At 39.8% G+C, this 19,381-nt stretch overlaps 1 protein-coding gene across 2 annotated transcripts in view; it reads right to left on the minus strand.

The window, feature by feature from the left end:
* Window positions 1-19,381, minus strand: part of BMPER (BMP binding endothelial regulator) — a 147,993-nt gene that overhangs the window by 64,008 nt on the left and 64,604 nt on the right. For both annotated transcript variants that reach the window (XM_086847771.1, XM_086847762.1), the window contains exons 7-10: window positions 10,072-10,171; window positions 6,683-6,792; window positions 5,928-6,068; window positions 3,565-3,669 (exon numbers count right to left, since the gene is read on the minus strand). In XM_086847771.1, the coding sequence (XP_086703897.1) occupies window positions 3,565-3,669; window positions 5,928-6,068; window positions 6,683-6,792; window positions 10,072-10,171 (456 nt within the window). The remainder of the gene's footprint in view (window positions 1-3,564; window positions 3,670-5,927; window positions 6,069-6,682; window positions 6,793-10,071; window positions 10,172-19,381) is intronic.

Consider the following 19,381-nt stretch of genomic DNA (forward strand, 5'->3'; position numbering starts at 1 on the left):
TAACATGTGCTGCAAGAGTTCGTTAGCATTGAGGGTTCCCTTAGGAGTGGGATAAGTGATGTGATCCCATTTTTCCCTATGAATATTTATAAGCAGACCACATTTGAGTCTATTTATTTTCAGGGATTTTTCTTCCTTTTTATGGGGTTTTCAATTTTGTGTCTGAGGTTTCTATTTTCTATTTTTTTTTTTAAGGCAAGACTAATTGCTGGGGAAAAGAGGTTGTTTGGTTGTGCAATAGCAACAGCTGTTGTTTTTTTGTGCTTCATTTGGCACTAGAGTAAAAACAGCAACTTTTTGTTTGTAATAATAACAGATGTGTATAACATTATATGCAGTCTGTGCTAGAGATGGGAGAACGTGTTCTGAATAAATTTTCAGCTCACTTGAAGTTCACGGGTTCAAAATTTACCCACAGAATCAAACTCTGCAAATGTCTTCACCTGCTGTGAATTTAATTCTATTAACTTTTGCACAGCCTTGGAGCTCAGAAAAGGTTATATGCTGTAAAATTCACCAAGCTCTTCTCTAGCAGTACAAAAAGAGGCATGTTCATGGCCACTGATCATTACCACAGACTTAAGATGTTAGTGAGGAATTCAAAGGCATAAGAAGGGGCAAGGTGATAAATTATAAGGATGAGTAATCAGAAAGAAGATGGCACCAGGCAAAGGAATGACTAGAGCAGAGCTAGGGCAAGTAAACAGCAAATTCAGTAAGAAGTCTAAAGGATCTCTGAAACTGTTTCCAAATGTTGAGATTGTTCCCTTTGTGTAAAGTATTTAAGCATGTGTTTAAGTTTCAGCACACATGGAGAGCCTACTAACTTCAGCAGAACTAGACGTGTGTTTAATAGCTTTGTTGAGTGGGGGCCAGTATGTACCACACCTTGCAGGCTGACATTCCAGGTAACTTGAGAGAGGGAATATCTGTGTGGAGTCAGTGACCAGAAAGCAAGAAATAGGAACCACAAGCCACAAGGCTCACTAGAATGCCAAGGAGGAGCAATCCTACTATAAATGTGACAGGAGGGACTGAATTTGAAAAATGTATTGGCTCTGCAGCAGATGAAAAGAATCTAAGAAAGACATTTCCTGCAATTGCTGATACGGGATTAAATGCTCCAAAAAGCAACAGAAACTTGTGTCTACCTCTATGAAGAAAACTAAAGAAATGGCAGAAACAGTCTTAAAAAATATGTCAGCCTGCAACCAATAGATTGAATAAAACAAATGGTTGTGCAGTATTGGAAATTTCTGCAGAACTACCACTTTGAAACCCATACTTTCAAGAAATAATTGGCCAAAATTTATTATGATAAGTAAAATAAAATAAAATAAAATAGCCAAAAAAAGCCATGCACAGTATCATGCAAAGAGTATTAAGACTGCATGGTAAAGCGTTTAAGTCAAGGAATAATATTCTAAATTCTTTGTGAATCTTCAACCCTTTCACACTCAGTTGTCTGTATAATAATACACATTTAATGAGATAACTTTATGTTGCCTGACACCTAAGGGATATGAAACCACATTTTATTCCACAGCAGTCTTTAACAGTCAGTGGAGACTGCTTACTGTCAAAAATATTGTGAAGAGAGAAAAGGAATGGACGCATCTACAGTTTGCAGAGACAGCAGCATAACTCTGTGTGTGATATTCAGGCTGTCAGTATCAGAACCACTAATACATCTTTATCTTGAAAAATGTGGTGTGTTTAAGTGATGTTTATAGATTTCTGACAGAAAGTCTCATCAAAGATAGTGGAGCAGAGATGAAAAGTAAAAGATTTAAATCAATTAGCATACATTATTTGCTTTAAAACTATTTGGTACCCATTTGGAATAGGAAAATAAATCTTACTCCAGAGTTTACATTCTTTCTCCTACTTTTCCTTCCAGTTTATCTTGGAACAGCAGAAATGTAATGTGTACCTATAGAGGAGAGTGGGTTTGATTGCAACTTGCATTTTAAGGCAGGGATCTGGCTGACTGGTTATATACTGGAGGGGGAGGTGCTGCAGGGTAACAAAAATGGTCTTTCCAGCCCGAAGGAACCAGACCTTGTTTTCATTCAGCTTGTTTGCAGACTCACCTCAGAGGTCAAGGGCAGTTTAGGACTTCACATTAGCCTTGGAGCAGGTTCTGTAGCAGCTTTGAATGAGTTTGTCACTCTCACGTGCTGCAGCACTGTCCGTGGTGAATTTTTACCCACCACTATTTTTATTTTAGAAACCACTTCAACTGATCATCTCAATGCACAAATTTATATATGGATACAGCTGAACTGATGTGCTTCATTGAAGATCTCTATTAGGTCATTTTAGCTACTTGATCTCAGAAGCACCTTAAATGTTTAAAATGCATCAGCACAAGAAAAATATAAATGCAATGCAGTGTGTGCAAGACCTAAAAAGCCCAGGCTCTCACCTCCTGCTTATACTGTGAATGGCATGAAGGTAGCAAACCTGACTGCCATGAGCCATACATGTAACATTCCCAGAAGAACAGCTCCATTTGTTCACGCTTCCTGATGTGCATGCAGCATCTCATGTGAGGCCCATTAAGAGGAGAACTGCTCTCTGCAGTGAGTGCCAGAGGGACAGGAAAAGGATTCTCCCTCTTCTGAGGATCTTGAAGCCCTCTGTCACATCAGAATGGGGAGAACCAATTTATTTGGTTCTTTATACTACCACCACTTCCGTCAAAAGTTTACACATAAAAAATTTTACAAACTAAGAGTTTTTCATTTAAAAAATTTATATCTGCGTGTCTGTGACTCACATTTCCCCCACTGGCTTCCAGGATTGAGAAGGAAACACTGAGAAGGTGTAATGCTAACAACTTGGGTCTCTCTTCTGCAGTTTTGCTCACAGATCTGCCCCTACATGAGGTGCTATCTAGAGCTCCATCTTGTGAAACCTTGAGCCATAAGACCAAAATCATTTATCAGTGTGAGAAATCCAAGAAACAAAGGCTGTTTTTAGCTCAGGGTTTCAAGCAAAGCTATTTTTTGATGCCATTAAGCTACAATTACAGCATTCTTTGGGTTCACTTTAGAGTTTCAAATAAAAAATACCCAGGCCACAACCTTAGTGAAGGCAGCATGGCTTGGTTGAACTAATTTTCTTAGATTTGTCTAATTTACATTTTCAACCTAGTATTAAGCCCCATATGCACTGAAAAATGCAAGTACAACAATCTGCTGTGGCGTGCCTTAGCAATATACACACTACTGAAATATTAACATAGCCACCTCACCACTCTATAAAACTATTAAATAAAAGTCAAAAATAAGTGTGCCAATGCAGATACTTGGGACAGAGAAAGTTAAAGGAGAAGAAGAGGTGGAGCACAGAGTCATCAGAGAAAGGACAGAGGCAGGAAGACCATACTCAGGATAGCAGTAGCACATTTGGGGAATGCCAACCTAAATTAACATTCCAAATGATCCCTTCTTTCCAAACAGTATGTCCCACTGTCGTGCACACACTTCCAAGAAACACTGGAAAAGATAATGGTGGAGCATAAAAATGAAGAAAACTCAGTTCTTTTAAAAAACTCACATGAGGACAGCTGCTGACTGGAATGCACTGTTTCTTGCGACACTCTGTCTTGCCTTTCACACAAGCACAGATGGTGCAGTTCACAGAGGACCACATCTCTCCATCCTGCAAGAGGGAACATGATATAGTATCAGCTGGGGTGGCAACAAAAAGCTATTTCAGCAATGTATCATTGCACAAGAAAGGATGAATTTCCCTGTTGGCACTGTGTCATTGTTTAGTCTAAATTATTTTGAGGTGTCTGTCCATGGCCAGTTGGATTCAAGACAGAGATCAAATTCAGCCAGGTTTTCTTCCCTTCGGCCTTGTTGGTAAGAAATTTATTTTTCCAAAGCTAACCAAATCACATTTGCATTTCTCAACAGTGTCCTGATTATTTGTATTGTTTTCTATCCAATAAGCATCTGAGTTGTGATCACACCTACCACAAATTTTCATTTCAGTTCACATAATCAGAAAAACCTGATTCTGGGGGCTGAGTGACATCTTTAAGTTGTTGCACATGAAAATATTTGATTAAGATGTCAGCAGACAGTGAATTTATTCCCATATGTAGCATCTTTTCAACATAGGGCATGAATGGTCAAATAATTCTAATTTAGATTACTACGGCACTTTCATGGATATCTGATCTGCTAAACATCTGAAAATATTTAGAAGAGATACAGTATTGAATCTCTCAAAAGCAGAGCAGGTAAGACAGCCTATGTATAGCTCTGAAAATATGAAGTGTAGAGCATAATATGCCTTGTGGTCTTGTCCCCACTTGGGATGAATTGCTTGTGGAACTGCCCTGGCTCTTTTTTACACAGTGTTGTATCTGCCAAGCATGGTTCCTAAAACATTCTGTCTCACCCACTTACAGTCTTATGCTAGTCCGCTTAGAGCCAAAGTGTGCATGTTTTCTGTTTACAGGGCTGCTGGGAAGGAAGGGTGAGGATAGACCTGACAGGAACAGGCAGTTCAACCAGACAGCTGTGAATAATTATGTGCCCACCTCAACATGATGTTCCGACCAGAAACAGAAACAGACTATATCTGAAATGCCAAGGAGACTAACTTATTCAGCTCAGCTTGCTTCATCAAAGGCTGTCTCTCTCCTATTTTTTGTTTCTAGGGCATGTTTCTATTGCCTGGAGTTTCTGATGTTCTTCGGTCTCTAATGACCACTCACCAGGCATCTGCCAAGATACCAGAATACATCACAGCTGACTGCATGCAGCTGCCCTGAATTTTTGTCTTACAGCTGGTTTTGCACAGGAGTGCAAAAACACATTTGCTGTGCCCATTCTGTTTTAGACCATTGACTTCATAGAGAAATATTGAATTTACTTTTTTGCACACAAGGCCAGAAATGGATGTACTGTCTCGTTATTTTTTCACACTCCATATAATACTAGTAATATATAATAAAATCTTCACAAGAAGCAGAATATTTTAGTTGGGTGCCTAAGAAGTAGGCATTTGTTCCAGAAGCACAATGGTGCCAGTGTGAAAGTGCCAATCAGATGGAGCATAGTCTCAGTGTACAGTAGGTTCACAAGTAATTTCCAGAATAAACACTTCTGCTATGTACACAAAAGATGGAATAAATGGGAAGCAATTCTGGCTGAGCAAACCAAGTACTCACACAGGACTTAACATTTGATCTGATTCAAGGGTCTCTTAATTCACAGATGGCCCATGAGGTGACAGAATCTTTTTCTGACACAGTGTGAAAAAAAGCTGCACCACTTGGAAAAACAAATGGGGTCTCAGAAACAGCAGAAGCATTCTGCAGGGAATCCCTTGTGATTTTAATACATAGGGTGAGAGTGCAGTAGGTAACAGTTATTACATGGCTATCCCAGTATAAGATGTCAGGGGTGCTGTCCTTAGCAGAGAAGTGAAATGTAGTAAATCAAGTAACTTTCAGCCAAAACGAACTTCACAAAGCTCTTGTTGGCTCAGTTACGGAAAAGACTCTGGCTCAGCAGATAAAGCCTACATACCACTCAGAATATCTCCTCCATGACTATCAATGTTTGTTTTAGAAAGCAGAGCATTAGTTTCTCTTACTAAAAATGAATCTGTTGTCACGAAACTCCAGCTTGAACATCTACATACAGAGGGGCAAACAACATGTAACATTCAAGGGGGAACTAAACTTTAACTGTTGACTATCAGCAGAATTTATGCAAACTCAGAAAAAAAATGAACAGATGGAAAATTTTGCAAAGATTTCCCTCTGAGTTGTTCCATCGTCAACTAGGATGGTGACAATTCTGCTAAAAACGAGTCACAATAATAATAATTTACAGCAAACTCATGCTCTTTTAGTTGTTACAACGGCACCTATCCTTGAGCCACATGTGAAACCTTACCTGAAAGACCTTATTGCCAAACTTGCATACTTTCACCTCCTCAGGAGAGATGTATGAGATACATTCCTTGCAGCAGTGGTCTTTGTTTTTATTGCATTCACCAGGAAGTAAGCATCTCTTCTTACATATCACCGTTGAATCCTAGGTACAGAGGTGAAAGGAAATCATAAAATCATCACCAAGATGTTTGTGCTCCTGTGTGTCCTTATATATTTCTGCTTGCTCAGTCATTGCATCCACCCAAGCCACTGGACAGGTGCTTTGAACAGGTCAGCTCAGAGAAAATAAATATTATTTCTAGATAAAGGGAATCTTTCATGGTCTATGAATTTAAAGACTAGCTTGCACTTCTGTTGACCTGCAAAATCTCACTGATTTTGGTGGCACTTTTATTTTTTTGCCTTGGTAAAAAAGTCTAAGATGTTGCAGTCATGTTAGGGAACTAAATAAAAAACACTGACCTTCAGCAGAGATATGGTAATTCATAATTTAGAAAATCCTCTTCCAGTCTAATGCAGTCTTAAAGAGGACAACATAATCTGAGCAACCTTATCTTGCATCAGACAGGGTCAGGCATCATGTCTCAACTGAGACTTAAACTTTCCTAGCACAACTGCAAGTGCTCTTCAGATCAGATTCTTTGAGACCACACAAGATGCCAAAGAATAGTATCAGGCTTACAATTTCACAGCCCTACAAATTACTGCTAAGCCAGACAACCATCAGCATACAATATCTAAGCACTATGGACTTACCTTGCATGTACACACTGTGCAGTTGTCATAGATAAATGAGGAACCATTATCATACACATTGCTGTGAAAAAGGCAGCTTCCAAATGGGAGGTCAAACACTTTCCTCTGTCCTGAATATGAATAAACAGTAACAGAAACAAAATGTGGTTGAAAATATGCCACATTGTCAACAAAAATAGTAGGGCTTATTGTCACCAAATTCATGTGCAACGTGTCATTTGCTATGTGTTTCCATTTCAATCTGAAAAATACGTACTTTTAACAGTTCACTATTCTTTTGGTACACATTCATCTCTGCACATTCTACTGTGGGATGGAATATAAATGATTTATGGCATGTTTATAAAGGAAAAATCTTCTTCTCATCATAAAGTGCACAGTGCAGCTAAAGGAATAAAAAGTGAGCACTGCAAACTCTTAAGGTAGGTACACTTAAACTAGTTTAAACAGTCTTTAACTTAAAGCAATAACTTATCAAATAAAGCAGTCTAAACTTTTTTTAGCATATCTGCCTCAGGGGTTCACAGCAGCTAAGCTAAATCAACTCAGTGATACTGATCCAAAAAAAATCATTGGTGTTGTCCAGTCTCAATAAGATAGCTTGGTGTACCATGTGTTCACGCAAGGCGACAAGAAATATAGGAATTTGCATCGTTTATGAACAGGATGTACACAAGATATTTAGTTTCCGTAATCTGAAAATTACTTGGGTTTAATGGCAGTGAGACAAAGGTTTGGGGCACTATACAGGGAAGGCAGCACCAAAATCAAATCTATCTGGAAGTCACGTGATCCTGCAAATACTTTCAGACCCAAGTTACAATACAGTTTTCACTCCTGTAAGCTTCTCTTATTCCTCAGCTTCTTTCTCAGTAAGTTATTTTTAAAAAGAGGCTATTCTAATACATACACATGGGCTCTTCACAAAAACACTATACTTACTTTCCTACTTTTGAATTTCCCTGTTTACTGTTGGAGGCAGGTAACTAATAAGTTCTTTTATGCGTGGTTGTCACTCTCCTACCTTATAATTTCTGACATCTAATGTTCAATAGGCATCAAATCCAAGGCAGGGAATTCCCACTCAAAGTACATATTAGAAGTGCTAAATACTAGGCCAATATTTTAGCTTTCAAACCATCAGGTCTTTGGCACACTGTAATTCCTTCCTTTTTCAATAATTCTTGATAAATGTAGAACCTCTTTAAAAAAAAAGTTTCATTTTCCTCTCAGATATAAGTGAACAAAAGGATAAGCATACAGCAAAATCCATTGGATTTTCCTTCAGTTTTTACAAATTGAATGTTAAACAAAAGTTATTAAATAATTGCTTTTGTTCTGTTAGACACAATTTAAACATCCCTCTCCTGCAAATTAGCTACTTGGAATTCGCCTGTGATTGCATAGCCAGCCTTCTTTCACAGGATGTGTGTCTTTCTCAAAAAGTTTAATTTATCTTGCAGGACTGACATAAGGAATCAGTTGAGGATGCTCAGTAGTCCTAAAAGGAACTGCTCCACATCCATGCACTACTTAGGGGCAAAGCCATGCTGCAGTCCTGCCTGTAACAACACTTCTGTTGCTCACTGTGGGGCCAGGACTTCAACTGCAGAGCTTGTGTCAGCAAATGAACAAAAGTCCAGTTCTCTCCCACACTATCTCACCATGCCTTGCAAACAGCTCAGCACAATCCCGGGTGGCCTACCCAGTTCAAATAGTTGGTTAAAAACCACTGTCAAAGGAGACACCACTTTAAAAGATGTGGTGATGAAGATATTGGCTTAATGGTTGTCTTTGCTGGCTCATAACCACTAGTTAAACTAATAATTCAAGTCCCAGTAGAGTCCACAGCATTCTTCTAAGCTATGTCTGCTGAGTATCAGGAATTCAATTGCAGGGAGGTCCTTCATATGATACTTTAAAAACCATGCCTCAGCATCCCTGGAAATTTTTCTCTTTCCCAACTGCCATGCAGTGTGTTACTCATCCCTTGGCTTTACCTCCCCACCAGAACTTTTAACACTTCCCTGTAAATAGACATAATCTATTTGCAGGTATATGAAATGCTTTAGAGTAAAAACTACATAAAATGAAATACATTATTATTACTGAATTTGTTTACATTCTAAGAAGGGAAAAAAGAAATTTTAGAAAGATTCCCTTGAAGCAGTCAAAAATTAAAGCTGCATTTTGAATGCCTCGTTCAGGAGGGGAAAGTTCAGTCAGGAAAAGCATAGGGAGGACAGGACAAGGGGAGTTTTCAGAAGGAAAGGAAAAATGTTCTCAGCCAAAACAGAAGCTCAGCGTTTGGACTGTTCTCCTCTCCATTTCATTCCTCTACCGCATTACTCTCTGGTACTGTGGTTGAATGTTCCAGGCCGACATTTATTTACCTGAAGCACTTCTCAATTAGCAAATAAATAAATTCAGGTTTGTTTCAAGCAGTCAAAAATGTAAAGTATTATCAGAACCTGGAACTCTATATAGCTTTGCTGGCTCCAAGGCCAGACATCTCTGTATCTCCAACCTAGACCTGTTAAGAGATTTCAGATAAAAATATAGTCAAAATTACAAAAAGTTTCCATTGAAGGACTGGAAGTAATTAGCTCTGAAATTTTCCAAACCTAGTTACAACCCTAGTTATAGACCAAACTAAAGTCAATTTACTTGGTAGGATGTAAGTGCTCCTTGTTTAAGAAAAAGATGGAATGTTAACCTGTGGGATCTGTGGACAAAGTAAGAGCACAAGGCAGTGCCTTATTTTGTCACTGCCTAGCTTGTCATGTCCTGGAAGAGCCAGCCCTTCTTAGAGGCCTATGACTCACACCTTTCAAATGTGTTGGAAAGATGTAATTGAAAACATTCCTGGATGACAGTGTGATTCCACCTTAAGAAGGCCATGAGGAGGAGTCCATGAGATGGACTCCTGGATCCATGGCCTCTCTGACAACAGTTTCTAAAAATGCAGTGTCAGTTCAGAAGTTTCCTCTGACCTGCATTTCCTCAAAAACCAAAAATGCAAATGCTCACTCAAGTAATAATATGAGATGATGAGGCCTTTTTCTTGTGGCAAACTCCAAAGGAACATTTCCTCCACCTCAACCTCCTTTGTAAAATATATGACGAAGGTGGGAAGCATCCCTATATTTTTTCTTTTAAGCAAGGCAACTGGTCTGTGTTCAAATGCTCTTCTGCAGCTGCTTGATTAACTACAAGCCTAACACTGACCATTCAGAGTACCTGTTCAAAATCTGTGGATTATAAACTCTGAGCAATAGAGTCTCTTTCACCTCCTGGAATTTACCAGTACTGTGAAATACTGGTCTAAAATATGTTATGCACAAACATATTGTATTAATTACAAAATTCCTAGGGGAAAAACCACTCACCTAAGCATTTGGGGCAGCACTGTCCAGCAGGAATGTGACTGAGGTGCTGGGGACATGACAGAATGGGGCAGACTTCTTGGATACACTGTGTCCTGCCACCCTGAAGGAAAATAGGCTCCATTAGAAAAAAATTAAAGCAAAACATCAAGCAAATGTGCGTGTGTGTGCATGCGCACACACACACACACACACACAGAGGCAACAAGGTCTTGAAAAGCCTTACCAAAGCAGTTTTTGCCAATAGAAATTTCTGCTTGCATCAGACATACAGGACATGTACAATTGTCCTTCAAGAGTTTCTATATTGCTTGCAGAGACCTTGGATTATCCATACTTTTTTCAATCTCTCAAACAATGAATGTAGTAATTGAAGAAACAGTGTTTTTCTATCTTACTTCTTGGTGTGGATATGATAAAACCAGGGAAAATAAAATCACTATCCATGAACATTTCCGTATGTTCCAAAAAGTTATTGAGCAATTTTTTATATTATTCTTCATCTCCTGTGTTGTGCCCTTCTAGGCTTGTCTGGGACAGGGATTAAGTGCTGAAACAAGATGAGAGCAGGTGTTCTTCCCCTATGTCTGTGACCTCAGAAGCCAAATAAGGCGAAATCACTTAAGAAAGAACATTCTTGTTAGTTTCCAAGTCCAACTATACAAACCCAGAAGGTCTGCTTTCTTCAGAGGACTGAAAACCAAGTGGATATATGAAATTCCGGGAATAAATGAGAAAAAAACAAAAGAAAAGAAAAAAAAAAGCAAACTAGACTGAATATATCCTGGTGTGTCATAAACAAAGACAAAAGCATAGAAAATATATTGAAAATTGAGTCAGTTAAAGAGATCTTATTTCTCATTCTGCTCTGTTGCCTGATTACTTCATCACACCTTCAGAATACTGTGTTTAGCTCTAGACCCTCTACCAACATGTGTTCCATATGTTTATGAGAAGTCCAGGTTGCCAAACTTTAAAAATCAGTCCACCTTTTTCTCAGCAAGTCAGGTTTTTTCATCTAGCTGTCTTGTCTTATTTATCACTCAGAGCTGCAGGCCCATCCCAGCAATAAGCTTTGTGTTTCTGATGCTGTGATTGAAGGCTTACAAACAGTCTCCTCCAACCTACATGCTGAATGGCTCTCGGGGCTCCCTGGGGAGAGATGGAAAAAGCCGTTCATTTTGAAGAGCTCCGTGCCTGAAATGATGGCATACCACTCCACTCCTAATGGCCTCAGTGAATCATGTAAAAGCTTCTACATATAGGCAGACCCACTGTTGCACAGAAAACAACATACTGACTGTACCCCTGTTCTATAATAAGTTTTCAGGCACTGAAGTCTACCTGTCCCATGGGGCTACCAAAGCATCCTGAGTGCACATGGCTGAGGACTGCTCGTAATTCTTTCACTGCAGCATGCAGAAACACAGACCTTATTGTAGACTGAAATGACTGCCCTAAATTAAGGGTCAGACCAGAAACTTGACAAAACTAAATTAATTCTTTAGTGATGTTCCTTAGTATGCTCAGGGAATAGCTCTGTGAGAAGAGACACAGGTGCAGAATGAAAGGAAAGAAACAAAGAAGGGCTCTCTGGAGTTGTGCTGTGATTCACCCAGGGAAAAAGGCTACAAGAAGCCAAAGTTCAAACTTCGGTGACAATTCAGCAAAAGGGAAAGCAGGGCATGGATGTCTCAGCCAGACTGGTGACAGGATCAGAGATATATCCATGAAAGATAATGAGGAAAGGCTGAGGGAACTGGGACTGTTCAGCCTGGAAAAGAGAAGGATTCAAGGTCACCTAATTGCAACCTTTGAGTACCAGAAGGGAGCCTACAAGAAAAGATGGAGAGAGGCTATTTAGAAGAGAATAGGAGAAGGAGAAATGGCTTTAAACTGAGAATAGGCTTAGATTGGCTATTAGGAAGAAAGTCTTTACTGAGAGGGTGGTGAGACACTGGAACAGGTTGCCAGGAGAAGTGGTGGGTACTCCATTCCTGCAAGTGTTTAAGGTCAAGTTGGATGGGGCATGGAGAAAACTGGTCTCATGAAAGGTTCCCCTGCACACAGCAGGGAAATTGTACCTAGATAATCTTTAAAGTCTCTTTCAAACCAAGCTAGTCTATGATTCTGTGAAGATAAAGCAATACTCCAACACATGGTGAGCACAGGTCCATTCTTGCAATCTTGCTGCTGCATTTAATATTCACATAAGCTATGGCTCTGCAGAGCTGCCATGGAGTTTTGCTTCACTGACAGATTGAATCAAAGCTCAAGCTTAGCACGCTATTGAGATGTTGCCTTTGTAGCCTCTTGCATAGGTATCTTCATAAATACAAAATGCCATGGATAATGTAAAATATTTTCTCACTTTAGCCTTTTGTTTATAGCTCCTGCCTTACTTTTTGTACTGGCCCTTCTGCACAAACTAAGACTAGTTCCACCTGTCTCTTCACCTCAGTGCTACTCCTGCTTCCAGCTGGAATGCTGCTTTTTAACACCAAACTATTTTCTAACTTGCTGCTGTCCCAGATAGGTTCTCCCAGGCTTGATTTTCAGGCAAGTGCAAGTTCAAAAACAGTCTGAAACAAACAACCTGTACCATTTAAAGTAAGAATAATTCTACCTGCCCTAAAGAACTTAGAGAGATAATTCACCGGGCACTTACTAAATGTTAAAACACACACAATATTTCTATTTTCTTAAAACTCTCAGTCATCATAATTCAAGACTCACAAAGCATTCAGAATACCTGTTTTCAAAGCAGCTGATGCAGCCAGTGCTTTAAATTGCATGGACTAGAGATGGGTAGGAAAAAAAATGAGTGCAACAAAAGTTCAACAAAAATACCAAAAATCATTAGAAAAAATAACTCTGGAGAGTAAGAAGATTGGCTTTGGACAACCTAAGCTAGGATGGGAACTGCACAGTGAACACCTTTCCTCTTCCATTTCTCAATTGCATCTACATCTTTTAGCTCACATTTTCTTGTATGATATCTCCCAGGCAGCCCAAATGCTCCAGGTCAGGAGCAAAACCCCTCAGTTATTCCAGTAAAACCAAACCTGAATTGGAAGCCAGTACAGACCAATAAAGTACAAGTGACATCTGCTTCCTGTGGGAAATGCTATTCAAGATCTAGGCAAATAAATCCTTGAGCAATAGTTAACCTGAAACCTTAATCAGAGGAGGCTGCTGCAGCTCACAGTTTTCTGGAGGTAACACATTTTGTAAGAAATCTATTGTCTACAAAGAAAATATTCACTTTCCGACTTGTAGGCAAATAGAAATACTGTATCTCCTACTGCCACCTCATATCTGCAAGATAAACCAAAAGGCTCTGAAGCATCAGCTCAGCAGGTGGTGTGGACTGAGGTTTCATCTTGTCTAAGCAGTTTTATCAAGAGACAGAAGAGAGAGGGAGATGAAACAGCACTTTCTAACACTCCCGCGAGAGCTCCATCTTTGAGAAAGACAGATAACAAATCCTTATTTAAATGAAAGCATGGAGCTGGTCCATCTAGCCATCCATTCACTTCTGCTCAGCTCCTACCTCAATTATGATATTTTGCTGTTCAATAAGGACACCTTGGCAGTGTTGACACACCCATCCAGACTATGACCAACTGCTGGAGACACTGGATGAAGGACAAAGGGGCAGTTTTGGGGTAGGTGTCCTGGTTTAGGGCACATGCCTGGTGCACAGCCTATGTGCTGGAACAGACAGAGCAAAAAATGCCTGCAGAAAAATGTCTGCAGGTTAGGAGTCTATTGTAATTAATCCCCAAAAACCTTCAAGTTCATCTACCATGAGGGTGAGAAAGTGATCACCACCAACAGCTTGTCTTTAGCAGATTTTTAAAGAGCTCATGAAATACCAGTAGGACAGAGATTTCCACACACCCAATTTGTTTGCTACTGTTAATGAGCATGTCTAAACAATATTTTACATACATGTTATTTAAAGTCAAAGGTTAACATCAGTATTATCAAGAACCAGGTTTCTTGTGGGTATCTCATTTTCTATTTGACTTTCAGGTTTCAGCTCTGTGCTTTAGTAAAGCTATAAATCATCTAAAAAGATTCTTCCTTAGTTTTGCCCTATGTTCACCTTGCACTTGAATGACTGCTCATCCTCTAACAGAAGTAAAATTTCCATTGATTTTGCAGAATATTTTTTCTAAGTGCTGACTGGCATTAGGATTCAGTGGATGCACATTAATTTTTAACTTTCATTCTAGAAGTGTGAAAAGTTTCATTTGCTACCAGTGAGCCTATCCTTTCAAGAAAGAAAAAAAAAAAAAAAGGAAATATCAAAATAACATTTCTCTCAACTTCGGGATACATATTCCAGACATTAAGAGCAAGGTCAGACACACACTGTAGACTCAGCAGGGTTGTTGTAAGAACTAAGACAGATGTTCAAGGCTGTCTCCAGCTATGAAGAAAGATTTTACGCCACCAGCATGAAAAAAAAAACTTTGAAAGTTCAACAGGGTCACTACTGAGCAAGTCTGCCCCATGCCAGTGGCAAGAGAAGCCAAATAAACACACAACTGTGTGACTGTTTGTCTTCAACTACTCTGCCCCAGTGCAAGTAACTACAGTCACTATGAACATAATAAGAAATATTATCATTTCTGTGACAACAAAGGCATAAAGGCAATAGACAAATACCAATAAAGAGATGGACATATTATTTAAGATTCAGTTAACAATGGCTATTACCATTCTGGAATTAATAAAATATTAAGGAATTCCAGAACTCGTTTCATTACAGCACATTGGCTGATGTGTATAGGGCTTCCTAGGTGAACTGGATGGTGTGTTGGTTTGCATACACCTGGTGCACCCCAGGAGCTCTGTCTGACTTGTTAACTACTCTGTGACAATAAGGACTTTGACTACCTCCCAAACATATACTAAAAACATAAACCAGGTCAGCAACACGTACTATGCAAGCATCTCCAAAATGCCTCTGGAATCATGTGCCCTGAAAACCCATACCTTGATTTTACAATCAGATTACAGTCCCTGATGTGCCATGTAAGTAGATTTTGTGCACAATAAGGAAAGGATACTCGACTTAGAGTATGGGTTTAATCTGGAAATTTAATCTGGAAAGGTGTTCTCTTCCCAAATCAGAAGAAAGACAGTCCACTTCTTATAAGAACACTGGTGCAGCATGGGGTGGACAGCCTCTGGAAATAACTTCACCCCTACACGGTATGTCAGGGTGCCTGAAACAGCCATGTCATGCACAGTCAGAGTTCCCAGGAAGGGTCACAGAAGGAAGATTTTTTGAAAATGCACAAAGTAGCGATACAGTTCTCACCATAAAAGCAATCAGCACATCAGACAGACAAGCCAGAGCTTCCCACATCCCTGCAGCCTGATCTATTGTCTAGATTAGTATTTTTAAAATCCCTCTCTAGAAAGTGTTGGATAAAATTCAGAATAGGGAGATCTTGAGTTTCAATTCGAAACAGCAGGTATTTACACTGTCTTGTATGTGCCAGATTTTTAAACTTCAAATCTAGATCTCAAACCCTATTTTCTGCAATATCAGTCCTATGGGAAGGCTTTAGAAAGTGGCCCTGGTGACAGTATAAAGTGGTGTTGTAAGAACAGGGTGTGAAGCAAATACTCTACAGAGCTCATGTACATTTTAAGACCAGGTCATACAGATTAATGTGGATATAAATAAATATTCTTAAATGCCTTAAAAATCACCTAAAAATCAATACAGATTAGAAATGGTAAGATACAAGATTCTTGTGAAATAAATTACTAAACCAACTCTGGGGCAAAGCAAAGGCACAATTCTTGAAATTATTTAAATTTTTAATCTCTCTCTGATGCAAAGGCATTCCTTGACATGGAAAAAGAAGCATATAAAATTCCACCTGTTTCTAGCAGGTAAAAGTTTGTCTTCCCCCACCTCTCCTAAATGAACCCTTACGATATAACTTGTTAGGTGTACAGTCTGTGTCATCAACAAGCTGCAATAACAAAAAAGTCTGACTAATTGTCTCCAACTAATGTAAATGCATGTCCCTGAGTTCTTAGCAAATTGCAAGTGTAGTTGCAAAGTGTCACAGAGTTAGAAGATCTTGACCTAAAACCAAGAACCAAAATGTCTCCCTCTTTTGGAAGTTACTGAGTATATGGTTGCATGCATCTGCTGAAGGAATAACTACATTAATTCATTAATTAGTAATTTAGGATAGAATGAGGGCTCTAAATACTGTTATCTGTTCCAAATTATGTGTTCCATTAACCAGTGTGTACAAAGTAACATGTAGGTGCCAGGTCTGTCCAGTCTTGCTATCCATTCCAGTTTGCAAGAGCCACTTTTCCTGGGATGCACTATATTAAAAGATTTCTCTTTTGAAGGGGGAAGTGGGTTGCTCTTTGTTTGATGAAATATCCCAGCATCCTAACAGGAACTGAAGTATGCTCTTCGGGGATATAGCTCTCCACTTTGAAATCAAACGGTCGGGAAGCTGCTAGTACTGCTTCTTTCAAGTTTCACAAAAACATGAGTTGCACTGAGGGTCCTGTGGGAGGAGGTGGAAGACCAGGGTAATTTCTGCTTTGGGTGAAATGGACCATTCTGGAACATGAAATTATAGGCTGCACAGTAACTTCCTTTAAGGTATGCACAGGCAGAGACACTGGTCCTAAATTTCACAATTGCTGGAACTGCAGAAGGGCTCCTTGGAGGAGGTCACAGTGCTGAGTGCTGAGCACTCTGCTCTCAGCTGGGGGACAGTGCAAACAGCACTTGGCCACATTTCTCCAGTCTAATAGCACTGAGCAGAAGTGTTGCTGTGATGATATTGCATCTGGCTTTACAACCCAGCTGAAATCGAATCGTTTGCTGACCCAATAGCCTACTTGCAAAGTCACACAGCTGAACAGGCAGCAGCCCTCTCCCCTCTAGGGCTTCCACACTGAGCTCTTGGCTCTGTTCAAAGTGATGTTGTAAGTAGTCCCCCTTCTCTTGGAAGCCCTGAAAGGTTTAATTGTGGTGCATACTTTCTCCCTTTCAGGCTGATTTCCTAAGGAAAGAAGGCTTATGGAGGCGGAAACCAGGGACATCTGTAGTTTGTGAATCACTGACTAACTCCAGTCACAAATGATCAAGGGACTACTCTGAAAAAGGTATATAGAGACAAAACAGCAAAAATCAAAATTACAGTATGATCTCAAGGACATTAAGTTCCTACAAGTTGGTTTTTTTTTTTCAAAGTCAGACTCCTGTGGAGAATAGAGAGTCCCTGAATTCTTTCTTTGTAGGAACTCCAGAAAGCATCCCACAGTGGTTGGCAGCAGCTGGCCTTCCAGCCAGCACCTGCCAGATCTTCTGCCTTTCATTCAGTGCTTGTGCCATGGTGGTGCTGGGAAAAAACAGATTTTTGCAGACAGGACAGATTCAAGTCATTCATCTATAGAAATAGAGCTTTGCTGCTTCTGCTGTTCTGGGAACATAATCTCTATTCCGAGGTTAACAGGCACAGTGTCCCATACCTAATACACTTTTCCCATGAGATGAGGCATTTCTCTTCAGGCCATTGCTGTGTTGGTTTTTTCACTCCCAGTACCTACAAGGATTCATGGTACCTGCATCCCAGACTGGCCATCAATTATCCTAAGTCCTGGATGCTTTCAGATGCAGCCCATGTATTTGTTCTGCTGTGAGAGATATTATTTTATTGATCCTTCTCCTGGACAGTTCAACAGCTGAGGCTTTTGCCCAGGTTAGATCTGTTTCTCTCAACAAATCTCTCCTGCAAGTACAAGTAATGTATCCCACAAATTATACTGTCTTTCCTTACGTGGTTTTTAATGTCTCTGAAGTTTCATCCAGAAGGCAGAGCTTCCAACAACGTAATCTATTTCTTCTGCTGCTAGTTGATTGTAAATTAAGGGAAATCCAACAGAAAACAGTATCTCTCAAAAACTCAAATGACTGGATTCACACTGCACCACAAGCACCTTTGTGGACTGTCTAATTATCCCAGGCACTATTTCCAACAACAGATCAACACTTTCCATGTTTTGTTTTGTTTTTATCCAGTGAGAGACTATTTAAAAAGTTATCTTAATTTTCTTAAATTTACCAACTACACTTAATGCCTTAATGTTAAATAGCTGGTTAGTTCTTGCTTTCTGCATGGAGATGAATGGCCAGCATCACAAATCCAGCTTTTCCTCTAGTCTGAATCCTTTCATATCATTTCCATCTCTTGCTGCCATTTTATTCACTTACTAATCAAACTCTTCCTTGCTGCAGGTCTCATTAAACTGATTGCTGTCACTGTGCCTTATAAAGTCCATGCTGGGTAATTGTATCAAAAGGCTTTAGCCTTCTGAAATTAAAAATAGCTCATTTTTAGTAGGCAGCTACGTAACAGTAATGCCACAACCGCAGGTACCACTGTCCCTATCCTCCACACAGTGTTTTTTTATGAACCAGATGTCTTTATACAGCCTATGCTTCCCCCTCTAATCTCCCTGCCAGCTTCTGCACGGGGCACACTCAAACAGAGCCAAGGTTGGAGGTTAGAATATATACACCGGGTGGAAGAGGTAGATTTTAAGGCAGGATGTAGACAAGCACTGCCCCAAAGGTCATGTAACCCAGTGGGGGTTTTCTAGTGATTTTCAGTCTACTTCGGATGACAGCACTTTCAACAGAAGTCCCAGAAGTTGCACAGGCAATGGTGAAAAATGAGGCAAGACAGCCACTTAGGCAGGAATGGGCCAGGAAGGCAGCTGCACACTGCAGAAAGGGGGCTCTTCACCACCTTGGGGGTAAAGAGCTGCAGCTTTTTGGGGACAGCAGATGGGAAGAAAAGACATTGGCAAGGAAACAATTCTGGCACACCACTGCAGAAGGGAGTTCAGCTATTCATGACTAATTTAGCTGTTGCACCAGAGGTCTCCAGTGACTACAGAAGCTTTGCTGTGAGCCACATGATTATTTATTTCTCTTCAAAAAAGAACTGTTTCTATGAAAAATTGCAATAAAACATGCTAAGCTGGAAACTGTCTGTGGCCAGAAAAACTATTAAAAACCACCAACAAGCTTCTTCAGCTTATTCATGTCCTTTTCCAGATCATAAGAAAGTTAAGGTTAAATCCAAGGGACTTTCCTAACTTCAGCTATTAGAAGCAGAGCAGTAGCTCTGTAAAACAGATCCTGGCTTCTTGCAGCCATGACTTTTCCCCTGAATCAGTTGGAGCCTGCTTTGTTTTCATTGGCATCAAGAACACATGAAGCACAGTCCAGTGGGTGTACAGTTGT

Source organism: Cyanistes caeruleus, chromosome 1 (assembly GCF_971803275.1).
Source record: "Cyanistes caeruleus chromosome 1, bCyaCae1.hap1.1, whole genome shotgun sequence".
In the NCBI taxonomy this organism is placed as follows: domain Eukaryota; kingdom Metazoa; phylum Chordata; class Aves; order Passeriformes; family Paridae; genus Cyanistes; species Cyanistes caeruleus.